Source organism: Trachemys scripta, chromosome 4 (genome assembly GCF_013100865.1).
Source record: "Trachemys scripta elegans isolate TJP31775 chromosome 4, CAS_Tse_1.0, whole genome shotgun sequence".
NCBI lineage: Eukaryota > Metazoa > Chordata > Testudines > Emydidae > Trachemys > Trachemys scripta.
Genome location: NC_048301.1, coordinates 104,328,699 through 104,344,113, shown reverse-complemented (window position 1 = coordinate 104,344,113; position 15,415 = coordinate 104,328,699). Strand labels below are relative to the sequence as shown.

Sequence of the window (15,415 nt, the reverse complement as noted above, 5' to 3'; positions counted from 1 at the left end):
AACCCAATTTTTTCAATCTTCCCTCATAGGTCATGTTTTCTAGACCTTTAATCATTTTTGTTGCTCTTCTCTGGACTTTCTCCAATTTGTCCACATCTTTCCTGAAATGTGGCACCCAGAACTGGACACAATACTCCAGTTGAGGCCTAATCAGCACGGAGTAGAGCGGAAGAATTACTTCTCATGTCTTGCTTACAGTATTCCTGCTAATAAATCCCAGAATTATGTTTGTGGGGTTTTTTTGCAACAGCGTTACACGGTTGACTCATATTTAGCTTGTGATCCACTATGACCCCCAGATCCCTTTCTGGAGTACTCCTTCCTAGGCAGTCATTTCCCATTTTGTATGTGTGCAACTGATTGTTCCTTCCTAAGTGGAGTATTTTGCATGTGTCCTTATTGAATTTCATCCTATTTACTTCAAACCATTTCTCCAGTTTGTCCAGATCATTTTGAATTTTAATCCTGTCCTCCAAAGCACTTGCAAGCCCTCCCAGCTTGGTATCATCTGCAAACTTTCTAAGTGTACTCTCTATGCCATTATCTAAATCACTGATGAAGATATTGAACAGAACCGGACCCAGAACTGATCCCTGCAGGACCCCACTCATTATGCCCTTCCAGCATGACTGTGAACCACTGATAACTACTCTCTGGGAATGATTTTCCAAGCAGTTATGAATCCACCTTATAGTAGCTCCATCTAGGTTGTATTTTCCTACATTGTTTGAGAAGGTCATGCAAGACAGTATCAAAAGCCGTACTAAAGACAAGATATACATCTACCGCTTCCCCTCTATCCACAAGGCTTGTTACCCCATCAAAAAAAGCTATCAGATTCGTTTGACGTGATTTGTTCTTGACAAATCCACGCTGACTGTTATCACCTTATTATCTTCTAGGTGTTTGCAAATTGATTGCTTAATTATTTGCTCCATTATCTTTCTGGGTACAGAAGTTAAGCTGACTGGTCTGTAATTCCCCAGGTTGTCCTTATTTCCTTTTTTATAGATGGGAACTATATTTGCCCTTTTCCAGTCTTCTGGAATGTCTTCCATCTTCCATGACTTTTCAAAGATAATTGCTAATGGTTCAGATATCTCCTCAGTCACCTCTTTGAGTATTCTAGGATGCCTTTAATCAGGCCCTGGTGATTTGAAGACATCTAACTTGTCAAAGTAATTTTTGACTTGTTCTTTCCCTATTTTAGGCTCTGATCCTACCTCATTTTCACTGGCATTCACTATATTAGACATCCAATCACCATTAACCTTCTTGGTGAAAACCAAATCAAAGAAGTCATTAAGCACCTCTGCCATTTCCACATTTTCTGTTATTATCTTTCCCCCCTCATTGAGTAACAGGCCTACTCTGTCATTGGTCTTCCTCTTGCTTCTAATGTATTTGTAGAATGTTTTCTTGTTTCTTTTTATGTCCCTAGCTAGTTATACATTATACATCAAGAATATTTACACTTGTACTGAGGTCCACAAGGAGGTGACAGGCAGACCAGTAAAAAAATCTCTAGGTGAAGATAAAAGAGGAAAAAAACCATGGAGCAATGTCATACTGGGGGCAGGGGTGGCTCTATGTTTTTTGCCACCCCAAGCATGGCAGTCAGGAGGCCTTCAGCGGCATGCCTGCGGGCGGTCCGCGGTCACGCAGATTCGGCGTCGTTTCTGCGGGTGATCTGCTGGCAGTTTCTCAAAGAGACAAATTAAAGGTACAACAGCAAAGCATCCTGATGTGAAGGAAAGATACAAAGAATAGTGAGAAACTGACATGGCTCCATCATGAGCCCTTTAATGAGCTGAAAACCAAAAAAGGAATCCTACAAAAAGTGGAAACATGACCAACTTGCTGAGGATGAGTACAAAAGAATAGCACAAGCCTGTAGGGACAAATCTGAAAGGCTAAGGCATTTGATGAGTTACACCTAGAAAGAGACAAAATAGGCTATAAGAAGAGGTTCTATAAATAAATTAAAGCAAGAGAAAGGCAAAGGAAAGTGTCGGTCAACTACTTAGCAGGGAAGTAGAGATAACAACAGATGACATTAAGAAGGCTGAGAAGTTAATGCCTAACTTTGCTTCAGTCTTCACTAAAATGGTAAATTGTGACAAGATGCTTAAAACAATTAGGGGAAGGAACACAAGCTAGGTTAGGGAAAGAACAAGTTAAAGAATATTTAAATAATGAGATATATTCAAATTGGCAGAGCCTGACAAAATTCACACTAGGGTATTTAAGTAACTAGCTGAAGTAATCTTGGAACCATCAGCAATTATCTTTGAGAGCAAAGTGTGGCTTCACCACATACACCAAGGCACAGTCTTATAGATGTCTCCATCCTGGAGGAATCCAATACCATGGGAATTTCTATAGCTGCAGTAAGAACTGGACAACTGACCATAATGAATATATCATATGTATTCCACACTATCATAGGTTAATCAGGATTTTCAGTAATATATAAACTTCTCTTATCATCATTGTAACCACTGCAAGACCAGAGTTACTATATCCCAAGTAGCTAAAAAAAAACCTTCATGTAATATTGCTAACCAAAAAACTTGGTTGGGTGGATTGTATTTAAATCAGTGTTATTCTAGGACATACTCCTTTTTATCTTTTATCACTATCTCCATCATCTAGTCTACTTCATTTTAGGGTATATGTCCATACTTCAATTGGCAGTGTAATTGCAGCATGGGTAGACATTCCTGCACTAGCACAGCTAAAAATAACACTGTACATGCAGGAACATGGGCTTCAGCACAGGTTAGCAACGTGTGTACATAGCCAGGATTCCTGGCATACTTTTATAACACACACTGATGCAACTGCCTCCATATCTACACCTCTATCTTTAGCCATGCTAGTGTGGGTATGTCTTCCCAAGCTGCAATCACACCTCAGATTGCATTTTGGACATACCGCCAGAGCTTATTCATGGGGCTACCCCTTCTGATCATTCTGACCTTTTTCCATTAAGTTGTTTCCCTGAGGTCAGACGTTCCAGTTGTGTTTATCCCTAGTGATTTTATCTTGTTTAAACCAGTTTTGAGAATAAGGAGATTCCTTCTTCTCTCCTTCAAAGTTACAGGAGATGTGATCATGCACTTTCAAGCACTTTTACTCTCAAGAGCGTAATTCAAAGGGACAATATTTTGTTCAAGTATCATCAACTTGCTTTTGTCACAAATATGGCAGACCCTAGTTCTGGAAATACACGATTTGTTAAAATGACTAAATTTGTTCATTGATGACAACAAAATCCAAGATACCCAGGGGTGTCTGAAACTAGTTATTTATTGTATAGTACAAGCAAAACAATACACAAAAGGCAATGGTCACGATTAATAGAGTAAACAAAACACCAAATTTCAGACTCTGTTTGACCCTTCAGTTTATAGCATAATGGGGTCCTGGTCTAGGACTAGGGCTCCTAGACACTACAGGAATACAAATAATAAATAATAATCTGCCTCCCTGCAAATCCCTACCTTTTGTTTTTTGAAAGCCTCATCACAAAGCCCAGCAGCTACAGCTTAAGAGCACTTCTGAACCCCAGCCTTGACATATTTTAGTGTAAGTGCATGCTGGGACAATGTGCTTGAGTGCACTGTGTGTGCATGCATGCATGCTACTCTCGACTCCTCCCCTACAAACATATTGAAATATTTCAGCTTTATCTTGTTTTTAAAAAATAAATTATTTACTCCTGAATCCTCTCCTCTATGCAAGCTTGCACACTATTGTCCTAAATATTCTAACTTGGCAAGCTTTACCAAATAGCACACATCTAGATACCGTGGTCTACATTTTCAAAAGTGTCTAGTAATATGGATGCCTTAATTTTGAGTACCCCACTTGAGACACCTTAAAAGGGCTTAGTTTTAAAAAGCACCAACTTTCAGAAAAGTAGACACAACTGAGGTGTTGAACTGAACATGCGAAAACAGAGGCTCCCAGAGCCATTACTCTCAGAAGCCCCATGCACTGCTGTCTTAAAAATAGCTAATTTAGAGACCGACTTCTCTAATTATGAACACACCTAGATTTTAGATTTTTTCTTCTCCTCAAGAGTGTTCCAGACTGAATAGTTTTAAATTCCTGAACTCAAATGCCATATGTACATGAAAGTACACCTCTACCCCGATATAACATGACCCGGTATAACACAAATTCGGATATAAACACAGTAAAGCAGAGCTCCGGGGGCGGCGGGGATGCGTACCCCAGTGGATCAAAGCAAATTCGCTATAATGCGATTTCACCTATAATGCGGTAAGATTTTTTGGCTCCTGAGGACAGCGTTATATCGGGATAGAGGTGTATATTGAATGAAGAAGCCCAGGTGAACAAATAGATCTCAGAAGTACAGAATAGATATTTAGCTGAAAGAACTGTGTGTGACTCAGTGACTTATATAGATGTTTGTTGGTATTTGGGTCTCCTTCAGTTTTATTATCTGCTGCTAGTGGAAATATTGTGAACTTGTAAGAGGTTCCAGGTCCTACATCTATAACTACAGCACACATGGTTTTCAAGGTCTGATTCCCAACCGGTGACGTTTCATTTTCAATATGTATCCTGTAATTGTACTCAGAAGCAGGAGTATCATCATTTTGCCATGTTAAGTTTACTTAGAGTTACCATATTTCCACAAACAAAAAAGAGGACACTGGGGGGGGGAGCCCCGCCCTAGCCCCGCCCCATCCACTCCCTCCCACTTCCCGCCCCCTGACTGCTCCCCTCAGAACCCCAACCCCCCCTGCTTCTTGTCCCCTGACTGCCCCCTGCTGAGAACCCCCTACCCTAACTGCCCCCCCCCCAGGACCCTACCTGTCCCCTGACTGCCCTGACCCTTATCCACTCGCATGGGTGGCAGGGTTGTAGAAATTTTGGTGGTGCCCAGAACCCCCCACCCCACCTGCCTGAGGCTCTGGGAGGGGGGTTGGGTGGGGGGAGGAGGTCTGGGGTGCAGGTCCTGGGCTGGGGATTAGGGTGCAGGAGGGGTGCAGGTTCTGGGATAGAGTTTGGGTGCTGGGTGCAGGCTCCGGGCTGGGGCAGGGGGTGGGTGTGCAGGAGGGGGTGAGGGTGCAGGCTCTGGGATGGAGTTTGGGGGTGAGAGGCGGTGCAAAGGGAGGGGGTGCAGGCTTTGGGAGGAAGTTTGAGGGCAGGAGGGGGTGTGTGGGAAGGGGGAGGGGGATTGGGAGGGAGTTTGGGGATAGGAGGGGATGCAGGGGTGAGGGCTGTGGGTCTGGGGATGAGGGGTTCATGATGCAGGAGGGGGCTCAGGGATGGAGCAGAGGATTAGGGTGTGTGGGGATGAGGGCTGGGGCTGGGGGGTTTGGGGTGTTGGAGAGGCTCAGGGCTAGGGTGGAAGGGCAGGGTAAGGGCAGCCTGTCTTCCCATTAGTGGATGGGGGCACTAGGACCCGGGGGCAGCAGACAGCAGTTGCTGCTGGCTCTGGCAGTACATGCAGACAAGGGAGAGGCAGACAGGGAGGGGGGACCCACGGAGGGGGGGATGCGCAGAGGGGGGATGGCAGGTGGAGGCTGGGGACCCATCCAACACTCCCCCGCTCCCTGACTGCCCCCCCCCCACTCCTCTTACCATTCTGGCTCCACGTGGGTCGGTTTGTGTGTTACACAGGACTACAGAGAGAGGGAGGGGGGAGCAGGGGAGGGCTCTGGCTGCTGGAGGCCAATGGGAGTGGGTCAATCGGCCTAGCCGCCCAATCAGCAGCCACACTCTGCATGGAAGGGAGGGAGGGAGGCGAGGGAGAAAACCTCCCCGGACATTTTAACCTTGTTACCAATTCCTCCCGGACGGCTATTTAGAGACGCAAAAGCCGGACATGTCCGGGGAAATACGGACGGATGGTAACCCTAAGTTTACTTCACATGCAAGGATGCTTGTAACCCGGATATTAAAAACTGGACTAGGCTCTGCTTAAAAAACAGAAAGAGGTAGTTTATCTTTAGCACAGAAAGACTAATTGCATAAAGAAAAAAAACAATAGCAGAAAACATTAAGATTTTGTGTAATGAGATTCAACTCTGGGAGGGGACTGTATAGGCATGGTAATGTAAGGCAGTGTCTGTCACCTTTACATCACCAGTTTGATTTCAGCACAGGCTGATAATCATTGTAAATCACTCTAACCTGATGGCTGTTTGGTGACCTGAGTGAAGAGAGTTGCTAGCCATCGTCAATTCAACAGATTAATTCTATTCCATATAAGCCACTATCACAACTGGCATCCTTGTCAGTGGTAATCTCAGAGAGACCAACAAGTGAACAGTCATGGAAAATGAACTGGCTCCTTTCCCCTTAGAAGGCAGAGTGCAAAGGTCAAGCTTGCTGACAAGGGGGAATTTTGCACTTCCCCTGGCTATAGCATAGACAGAGAACTTCAGTCTACAGGGATGACAATTCTGCAACTTTCAGGAGCAAACATTCACTTAAAATTAAAGCACAAGATCACTGGACCAGACTAAAATAAAAGGGCCAGATCCTCAGCCCTTTGGTCTGTTCCAGCCTTCCATCTCTCATTACTGTTACCATGTAAGGCAGTGGTTCCCAAACTGGGGTTCGCGAACCCCTGGGGGTTCGCAGAACGTTACAGGGGGTTCGCCAGAAAAATTTCATTAATGGCGGACAGAGGACCCTGGGCATTGGAGACAGCAGGTGGGACCCGGTTGCAGGGCTGACACCCCGAGGCCCAGGGAGAGTGGAGCCGGGCAGTTGGGGCTGGCAGCCTGAGCCCTTCCACCGTGAGCGGGGGAGCCGGCAGCCTGAACCCCAGCCCGAGCCCCAGGGAGAACGGGGCCAGGCAGTTGGGGCCGGCAGCCTGAGCCCTGCCCCCGTCAGCTGGGGAGCCAGCAGCCCGAACCCCAGCACTCCGTGCGGGGCTGGCAGCCCAAGCCCCAGGGAGAGTGGGGCCGGGCAGTTGGGGCTAGCAGCCCGAGCCCTGCCACCGTCAGCGGGGGAGCCGGCAGCTTGAACCCCAACCCGAGCCCCAAGGAGAGCGGGGCCGGGCAGTTGGGGCTGGCAGCCTGAGCCCCGCCCCCATCAGTGGGGGAGCCGGCAGCCCGAACCCCAGCCCGAGCCCCAGGAATTTGCCAAATCTCATCTAAAGCCAGAACTATGGCCCTCCAGCCACAACCTCACCCGAAACTAGAGGTGGGTGAAAAATACCAAGCATTTTTCACAGAAACTTTTGAATTTTTTTCACATTTTTCAAAATTCCCCCCAAGAAAAATTTACAAAAAACTGAAACGGAAAAATGGGCCATTTTCAAAAACTGTTTTCATGAAACATTTTCTGATTTTTGAAAACCAAAAATTAATTTATTTTTATTAGAAACCATTTTTTAAAAAATAAAAGCCAAAAAAACATTTTACAGAAACATCTTTGGTTTCTGGTTTTTCTATGTTCGTTAAAAAAAGTTTCAATTAAAAATATTTTTCAGAGGTTCATAGATTCCGGGGCCCGGCAGTTGGGGCATCCATCACACTGAGGAAATGTAAACTTAAATCCCTGAAAATATTCATTTTTAGGAGGGGGTTCACGAGATTTCACAATTTAGTGAAAGGGGTTCGCGGGCTGTTAAAGTTTGGGAACCACTGATGTAAGGGAAATGCCAGGAGTGGGAAGGTGGGTCCTTTTAGCGTCAATCAGCTAATCCAGGCCTGGCGTACGTTTAGCAGGGGACAGCCTATTATAAGCATTAAGAAGGAAAGGGCAGTTCTGAATAGGAGGATGGGGATGGGAAGTCTTGAGTAACACCGTGAGAAATAGAAAAGAGCAGCAAGACACAATAATGTAGCCGGAGGCTAACATTCACTGATAGGGGGCAGTTCCCTTAGAACTCATTAAGGACTTACTGATGTATTCAGGTTGAATATGCTGGGCTAGGTTTTCATTCATGTGCATGTAAATATTTATTTTATGTATTCTACTTAAGGCAGGAGGCAGTCAGGACTCTGGAGGCCTTAACAGCAACTTTCCTCATCCACAACTGGGCATTTCCTAGTTGTTGATCACTGCTTCCCCTTCACCCTTTGGCCCCCTCAGTCCCTTTTCCATCTTAGGGTTTGGTCAGCCAGGACTGAGGAGCAGCAGCACTGACCTCCACAACACTCAGATGTTGGGCTGCCTTATTTCTCCTGCCTACACCATCAGGGTCGACTCTGGCTTTCTGGCCACCCCAAGCAGAAAACAAAAAAAAACCTGTGGCGCGGCCAGAGCCAGGGTGCAGGGGAACTCCCTGCCCTGCAGATGTGCCCCGGCTAGCAGGGGGAGGGAGCGGGGGGAGAGAGAAGGGGGGCGGCCAGGGCTTCAGCGGGGCGCTGCCACGCGGTCCCTCCCACCGTGCCCCCTGACGGGAGGGCTCTACCACCACTCCGGTCGGCTGGGAGGGAAGGACGGGGGCTGCCCTGCCGGGCTTGCTGCAGGGCGCTCCCGTCCTCCATGCCGCTGCCCCCTACAGGGCGGACGGAGTGGAACAACAACAACAACAACAACAACAAAAAGCGGCCGTGCCGCCCTAGGATTGGGCAGAATGCTGCCTCCTACAAGCTGCCGCCCCAAGCACCAGCTTGCTCGGCTGGTGCCTGGAGTCGGCCCTGTACACCATTCAGGGTGTTGAAGGCTGTTACCACCAACTTGCTGTTCTTTCTAAAAGATACTTGCAATGGTCGGAAAAGTGGTCTTGCTGACTGTACCACAATGTAAGAAGAGGGCCGTAGAACACAAGGCCATTAGCCATTGCCATCTGGATATGTGGTACAGTACCATATATATTATAGTATATAAGTAGTTGCAGGAGTGATTTGTCACAAAGTATTTCATATATAAAAGTCACAGTCCAAACACTCACAACACTAGCCCAACTCTATACATTTGTCCATGCTGCCAGCTGAAACCACGAAAAGGAAAGCAAAGGAAAGTAACCCTTCATAGGTAAAGTGTCTACAACTAGGTGACAGCACCTGCATTCATGAAATATTGTAAGGCCCCATGTTCACAAACAGTTTTCAAAGCCTACTAAGCAGGTATAGGTCTTTGACATAACGCGGTTCACTGCTCTGCCAGGAATCAACCTGGAGCCACGCTCTGCTATGCCATTTGCTTTCTTTGGTGTAGACATGACTTAAAATGGTAAGACAGCTATAAAATGAAGATACTCCCTCCTACAATCACATCAGGTCACTTACTTGTTGTAATGTTTTTGCAGCATGATTCTGTACCATTTTGAAAGTTGATAATGTATTGTACACCAGGGAAAAGACCTCTTATTGAATTGTTCAGTGGTGAATCCTGGAACAGTGTTCCATTTGCAAAAGTTACATTGCTTATTGTAAAGTTTTCTGGTAATGCGTCTATATTGATTTCTGTTGTTGTTGCATTTACATTTATTGAGCTGCAATCTTTAAGGCCTATAGGATAAGGAAAAATTACAGAAAAATGGTTAAACAACTTCACATAATTCTGGTATTTCACTTTATGTATGTGTATTCACTTTTGTTATTGCTGATTAGATTTTCTTCAAAATATCACTTTACTGTCCCCTGCTTTTACATCAGATTTTTTTTAACTTTGAGTTAATTGTACTGTAGTGTCCCATCACTGGCCATTGGAGATATTTGCTGCTAGCAGTTGCAGATCGGCTACATGCTATTGTAGGCAGTCCCATCATACCATCCTCTCCACAAACCTTTCAAGCTCAGTCTTGAAGCCAGTTAGGTGTTTTGCCCCCATTGCTCCAGAACTTCAGTCCTCTGATAGTTAGAAACCTTTGTCTAATTTCAAGCCTAAACTCATTGATGGCCAGTTTATATCCATTTGTTCCTGTGTCAACATTGTGAAATTTGGATACTAAACAAAATCATAATAAAGTAATAGATTGGTACTTACAGGCAGCTGCAGGTTCGATCTGAAAATAAAATAAATAATAGGAGTTAGATAACTAAGTGTTGGAAGTACGAAACAGAAATTAAACATCTTAAAATTAACAGCTTCAGAGAGAATATATATTCAGATCAAATCTATGTTTGCTAGTAGATAGCAAAACTTTTGATATGCAAAATGGACATCCACAATTTATGGACATACAAAATAGTAGCTAGAAAATACTTATTTAACAGAAAAAAAAAAAACAAATAATTGTTCAAAGATTGGAGCTATATTGCGGGGGGGGGCGCACGCGGGAGTTATACAGCAATCATAATATTTCAATATTTAATTACAGAAATAGGTATACACAACTAATCTTATTTTTTTATACTGTGCCTAAAAAGTTATAAAAGAAACCTATAGGATCTCAGACAAAATACTAGAAAATGTGTCTTAGGGAATCATATTCCCTTGGAAGGGACAAGCCTAGAGCTAAGAAGTCTTTTCCATCTATGATTTAAAAGATTCTCCCATCCTCCTTATACTATACAATAAGCATTATTATTTGTCTCAGTGAGGAGTACTCCATGTGTTTCTGATCCAAAGCACTCTGTACTCAGTCAAATTTGAAAAAAATTTCATTGATAAACTGGAAACAGTTTTAAGAATGTTATTTTTATTTTACATGTTGACATACAATAATTGATGGGTGTGAGAACCATTCTCCAAGAACCTATTCTGCAGCCTTTCAGATAAAAATGGCAACATTTGTGCATGTGTTTAATTTTGTTAGCAGAAGGAAATCCAAGGAGGTGCTTTGCAATTTCTGATTACGCTGTTTTAGTACCTACAAACATTTAATGCAGAGGTTCCCAAGCTTTTTTTGCTGCACTCCGCTTTGTCCCATGTATATCCCCCATCTTTCTAAGAAACTCTGTTTCTTTGGACACCTGGGGTCCAGGAGTCCATGCTGGCCAGGGTGCCCTGCTGCTCCCCAGCCTGCGAGCATCCCCTTTCCGTGATGTGCTCTGGGTGGGTGATAGACAGTTGGGCTGCACCCCTTTCCTTGTTCTGCCACCCCTGAGACTCCCCAGAATCACTCACAGGCCACAGGCTCCTTTGGCCCTGACACGATCCCCAGCATGCATGCACAAGAGCCTGTGCAGGAAGGGAGGAACGCTCACAAGGGGGCACATGCACACGAGCCTCTGGAGAGGAGAGTGAGCTGACGTGCTCCCCACCCCCTGAAGCTGCTGCACAGGGAGATGCTATGCCCCAAACTCCTCCCAGCTCTTCTAGCCTGGCAGCTGCAGCTGGAGCTGCAGCTCAGCTAGTGAGACAGTCAGGTCCTCGCATCCACCTGATAACTGTGGCACTTCCCTTCCCACCCAAGGGGAAATGCCCCAGTTTGAAAACCAATGAGTTAATGGAACTGACCCATAATTATTTTCTTCTATCACTAGGTGGCAGCAGACAATATAGATTGGAAAATGCACCTAAAAGAGAATCTAAAGCCCAACACTAGATGGAGTTCTGCAGGCACATACACATAGAAAACAAACTGAACTTTTCAGATCCTCATAACCTACTGATGCAAACGGACTGTTTCCTTTGCTGCATAGTGGTAATATATTTTAACAATTACATGTAAGGATTAAACAGACAATTATTTACGTCGTGTAACTTGCCTATAGACCCATGAACAGTCCATACAAGTACACATAGATACTGAGTGTAATAAGCCTTTAAGAAAAGGAAGAAAGAAACATTGGAAAATCTAAATAGCGTCATTTATTCACCTCTTGCCCCTACTTCATTTGCATAAAAATCTCAAAATCAAACAGAGTTTTGTAATTCATTCTAGTGTGTGGCAACTCGACTTAGCCCTAGAGTTTGAGGGAATTCTCCAGGCACAGGAAGGCTTCTTCCCAAAGACCTCTGTCCCTGGCATTGGCTAGGACAGCCTCTGTCTCTGAATGGACTGAGCAGCTGGCAAGCACCTTCCCCTCTAGCATTACTACCAGATTTATAAAGGTCAGACTGGTCATCCACTCTGATGTGATTCACCCCATATTATGGTAAGGAGACGCTAGGGACCTGTATGAAATCATACCTAGCCTTGCACTAATGTAAAACCTCATGTAGATGAGGTACTATGCAAATATAGAGAGATTAGTGAGTCAGGCAAACAGCACATTCATCTCCTATGGTTCAGGTTTCATCTCACTTCTTCATGCACTTGTGCACTTGCAATCTCTTTCTCTCTAGCACCACAGCCTCTCAGCTAGCTAGTCCGGGGCGGCAGAGACCACTTGGCCTCCTGCTCTTTCCCATCAGCTTTGCTGGCCTACTAGTTTTACCTCCGAGAATAAAGGTAAAGATGTGACTTTGCTCATCATCATATCAGAAAGGAAGTCGGTCATTCTGGACATCCATACCTGCCACAATAAAACTAGCACAGAATGTGGATTCCCCTCTGACCTGTTTTGGTACATGTTCACCATTACATGTTCCACATAAACCTCTACCTCGATATAACGCTGTCCTCGGGAGCCAAAAAATCTTACTGCGTTATAAGTGAAACTGCCCCCCTCCCCCTCCCCCCCCGCCGCACTGCTTTACCGCGTTATATCTGAATTAATGTTATATCGGGTCGCGTTATATCAGGGTAGAGGTGTACTATTCAATATGCTTGGAACGATGGTTTGTTCTTACATAATTCTGACTGAATATTCAGAGCACAAAAAAGTTGTCTGGTCCCTTAATCATTTGGCACACACATTTCCCACCTCTCTTCTGTGCAATGGTTTTCCTCCCTGGTTGAGACTGCTTGTTTAGTATATGGAAATTCTCTTTTAGTTCCACATGAGATTAACATTCATACTCTCTTTCCTCCCACTCATTGGAGTACCTGCATTTCCTGACTCTGGTGATAAGCCACCTTTGGTCATGGTGTCAAGACACCATATTTTAATGATTACACATTTCCCCCAAAGTTCTGATCCATGTCAAATCTGAATCACAAACATATGGAGCCTGTCACAGGGCCTTCAAGCTCCCCTCCATGTTCACAGATCCCCAGGGAGGGGAGTGCCACTAACACAAGAAGCTCCCTTTCTCCTCTGCCACCAGCAGAACTCAGGCTATGTGAAACTGGAGGGGACATGGCTGAGTAGCCAGATGGGCTCTTTCAGATTCTTCCCTGAAAGTTTAGCACCATTCATGATCTGCCCTTTAGTTACTTCCTTTCCCATAAAAAAAAAAGCCTAGAGATGCCAATGATCCTGCAATACCTGTCTCTCACTCTTCCTTCTACCCCAAACATTTATCACCCAGCTAAAATATATATTTAAACATTAATCCAAAATGTGACTTGAAAACACTGCTTAAACAACAAAACGGGCAACTATCCCAAATTTTTGTTTTGTGAAGAACAAGCTGCTCCTCCTTTTTAGTCTAAAAAGTTTATTGTTTTGTAGTTCCCTTCAGTATCACATGCTTCTCCTCATCTCACAATGCCCTTCTAACTTTCCAGAAACACAGACACTAGCCTGATCTACACCTAAAACATAGGTCAACCTAGATACATCGCTTGGGGTGTGACAAATTCACACTTCTGAGACATAGTTAAGCTGATCTATACCCCAGTGTAGATACAGCTAGGTCTATGGAAGAATACTTCTATCAACTTAGCTACCAGGTGGATTTACTACAGTCAGGGCCGGCTCTAGGCACCAACACTCCAAGCATGTGCTTGGGGTGGCACTTAACAAGGGGCGGCACTCCGGCTCCTTTTTTTTTTTTCCACCCTTGGGGCACAAAAAGCCGGGAGCCGGCCCTGAGCGGAGGTGAGCTGTGGTGGTGGGGTGCGCGGGAAGGGCCGCAGGAAGTAACCCTGGGGGGGGGCAGAGGAACCGCTCCCTCCCCCACCCCAGCTCATCTCCGCTCCACTGCCGCCTGCTCCCCTGAGCGCGCTGCCACTCCGCTTCTCCCCCCTCCCTCCCAGGCTTGCCATGCGAATCAGCTGTTTTGCGGCAAGCCTGGGAGGGAGGGGAGAGAAGCGGAGCGGCGGCGGCGCACTCAGGGGAGCAGGCGAAGTGGAGGTGAGCTGCGGTGGTGGGGGGCGCGGGGAAGGCCGCAGGAAGTAACCCTGGGGGGGGCAGAGGAACCGCTCCCCCCCCAGCTCACCTCCACTCCACTGCTGCCTGCTCCCCCGAGCCCACCGCTGCTCTGCTTCTCCCCCGTTTCTCCCAGGCTTGCCTGGGACGGGAGGAAGGGGTAGGAGGGGAAATGTGGCGCACCCAGGGGAGGAGGTGGGGCCGGGGATTTGGGGAAGGGGTTGGAATGGGGCGGGGAAGGGGCGGAGTTGGGGTGGGGCCAGGGGTGCGGGACATTTTTTTTGCTTGGGGCGTCAAAAAACTTGGTGCCGGCCCTGACTACAGTAATGGAAAAAACCCTTTCATCACTGTAGTTAAGTGTGTACACTGGTGCTTGCAGTGTAGACAAAGCCACATATCTCACAAACTGAACTTCCCAAAACACCACAACCTTCACACCAGAGAACACCCAAAAAACAACACAGAACTTCGGAAAGAGTCAGTCTTGCCTAACTAAGGCTATGTCTACACTACAGCTGAAGTTGACATAATTCACCATTGCTCAGTGGTATGAATAAACCACCCACCTGAGCGACATAAGTTACACTGACATAAGTGCTCATGTGCACAGCGCTATGTCGGTGGGACAGCTTCTCCCGCTGACAGAACGTCTGCTGTTTGTGGAGATGGTTTTATTTTGCCTAACGGAGAGTTCTCTCCTGTCGGCATAGAGCGTCTTCACCAGACATGCTGCAGCGGCACTACAGATGCGCTGCTGCAGCACTGTACCTGTAGACAGGCCCTAAATGTCATAACTACAGGTCTTAAACTGAACTATTCCCTAGCTCCATATGGTTACTTAATGAGACTGTATTTATACAAAATAGTTGATCATTATCTCAGAGGATATTCGTGCTGAACATATGATTCTCCTCATATTTACGTCTGATACATTAGAAGCCTCTGCATTTCCCCTTTCCTTTTCAATTGTATTTAATTTATATGTTCATATACGGAGCTTCTTTTTAACAAAACAATTGGATTGTGGGGGGAAAAAAACAACAACAAAAGGAAATAAGCTTTTAGAAACCAAAGGTGGAAAATGCAGTAAAATGAGAGACACTGATCATTTTAGCTGAACAAAAACAGGGGGATGCATAACCAAACTTTTCATTGTAGTTTCAATGGCCACATCTTTTCATGTGGCAGGTAGCAATTCTCCGAGCTTGATCAAAGTGGCTGAACTCTGAAGTGGGGTTGTCACTGTCAAGCACACACTGTTCGAAGCAGAGTTGCTCTAGCTGAATTTGGCCCACACTGTCCGATACCCCTTGTAGCATGGCTGTACTGGGAACGGAGCCTCGCAATCTTCTTTGGGGTCTTCCTGAAATGATGAAAGAAAAGACTGC

General features: G+C 45.6%; 1 protein-coding gene across 1 annotated transcript in view; it reads right to left on the bottom strand.

The window, feature by feature from the left end:
- The window catches only part of PTPRJ (protein tyrosine phosphatase receptor type J), a 42,430-nt gene extending 30,098 nt beyond the window's left edge, over nucleotides 1-12,332 (bottom strand). Inside the window, exons 1-3 of the mRNA XM_034768768.1 lie at nucleotides 12,270-12,332; nucleotides 9,931-9,949; nucleotides 9,231-9,452 (exon numbers count right to left, since the gene is read on the bottom strand). Coding sequence (XP_034624659.1) covers nucleotides 9,231-9,452; nucleotides 9,931-9,949; nucleotides 12,270-12,332 — 304 coding nt within the window. The remainder of the gene's footprint in view (nucleotides 1-9,230; nucleotides 9,453-9,930; nucleotides 9,950-12,269) is intronic.
- Nucleotides 12,333-15,415: the final 3,083 nt, after the last annotated feature.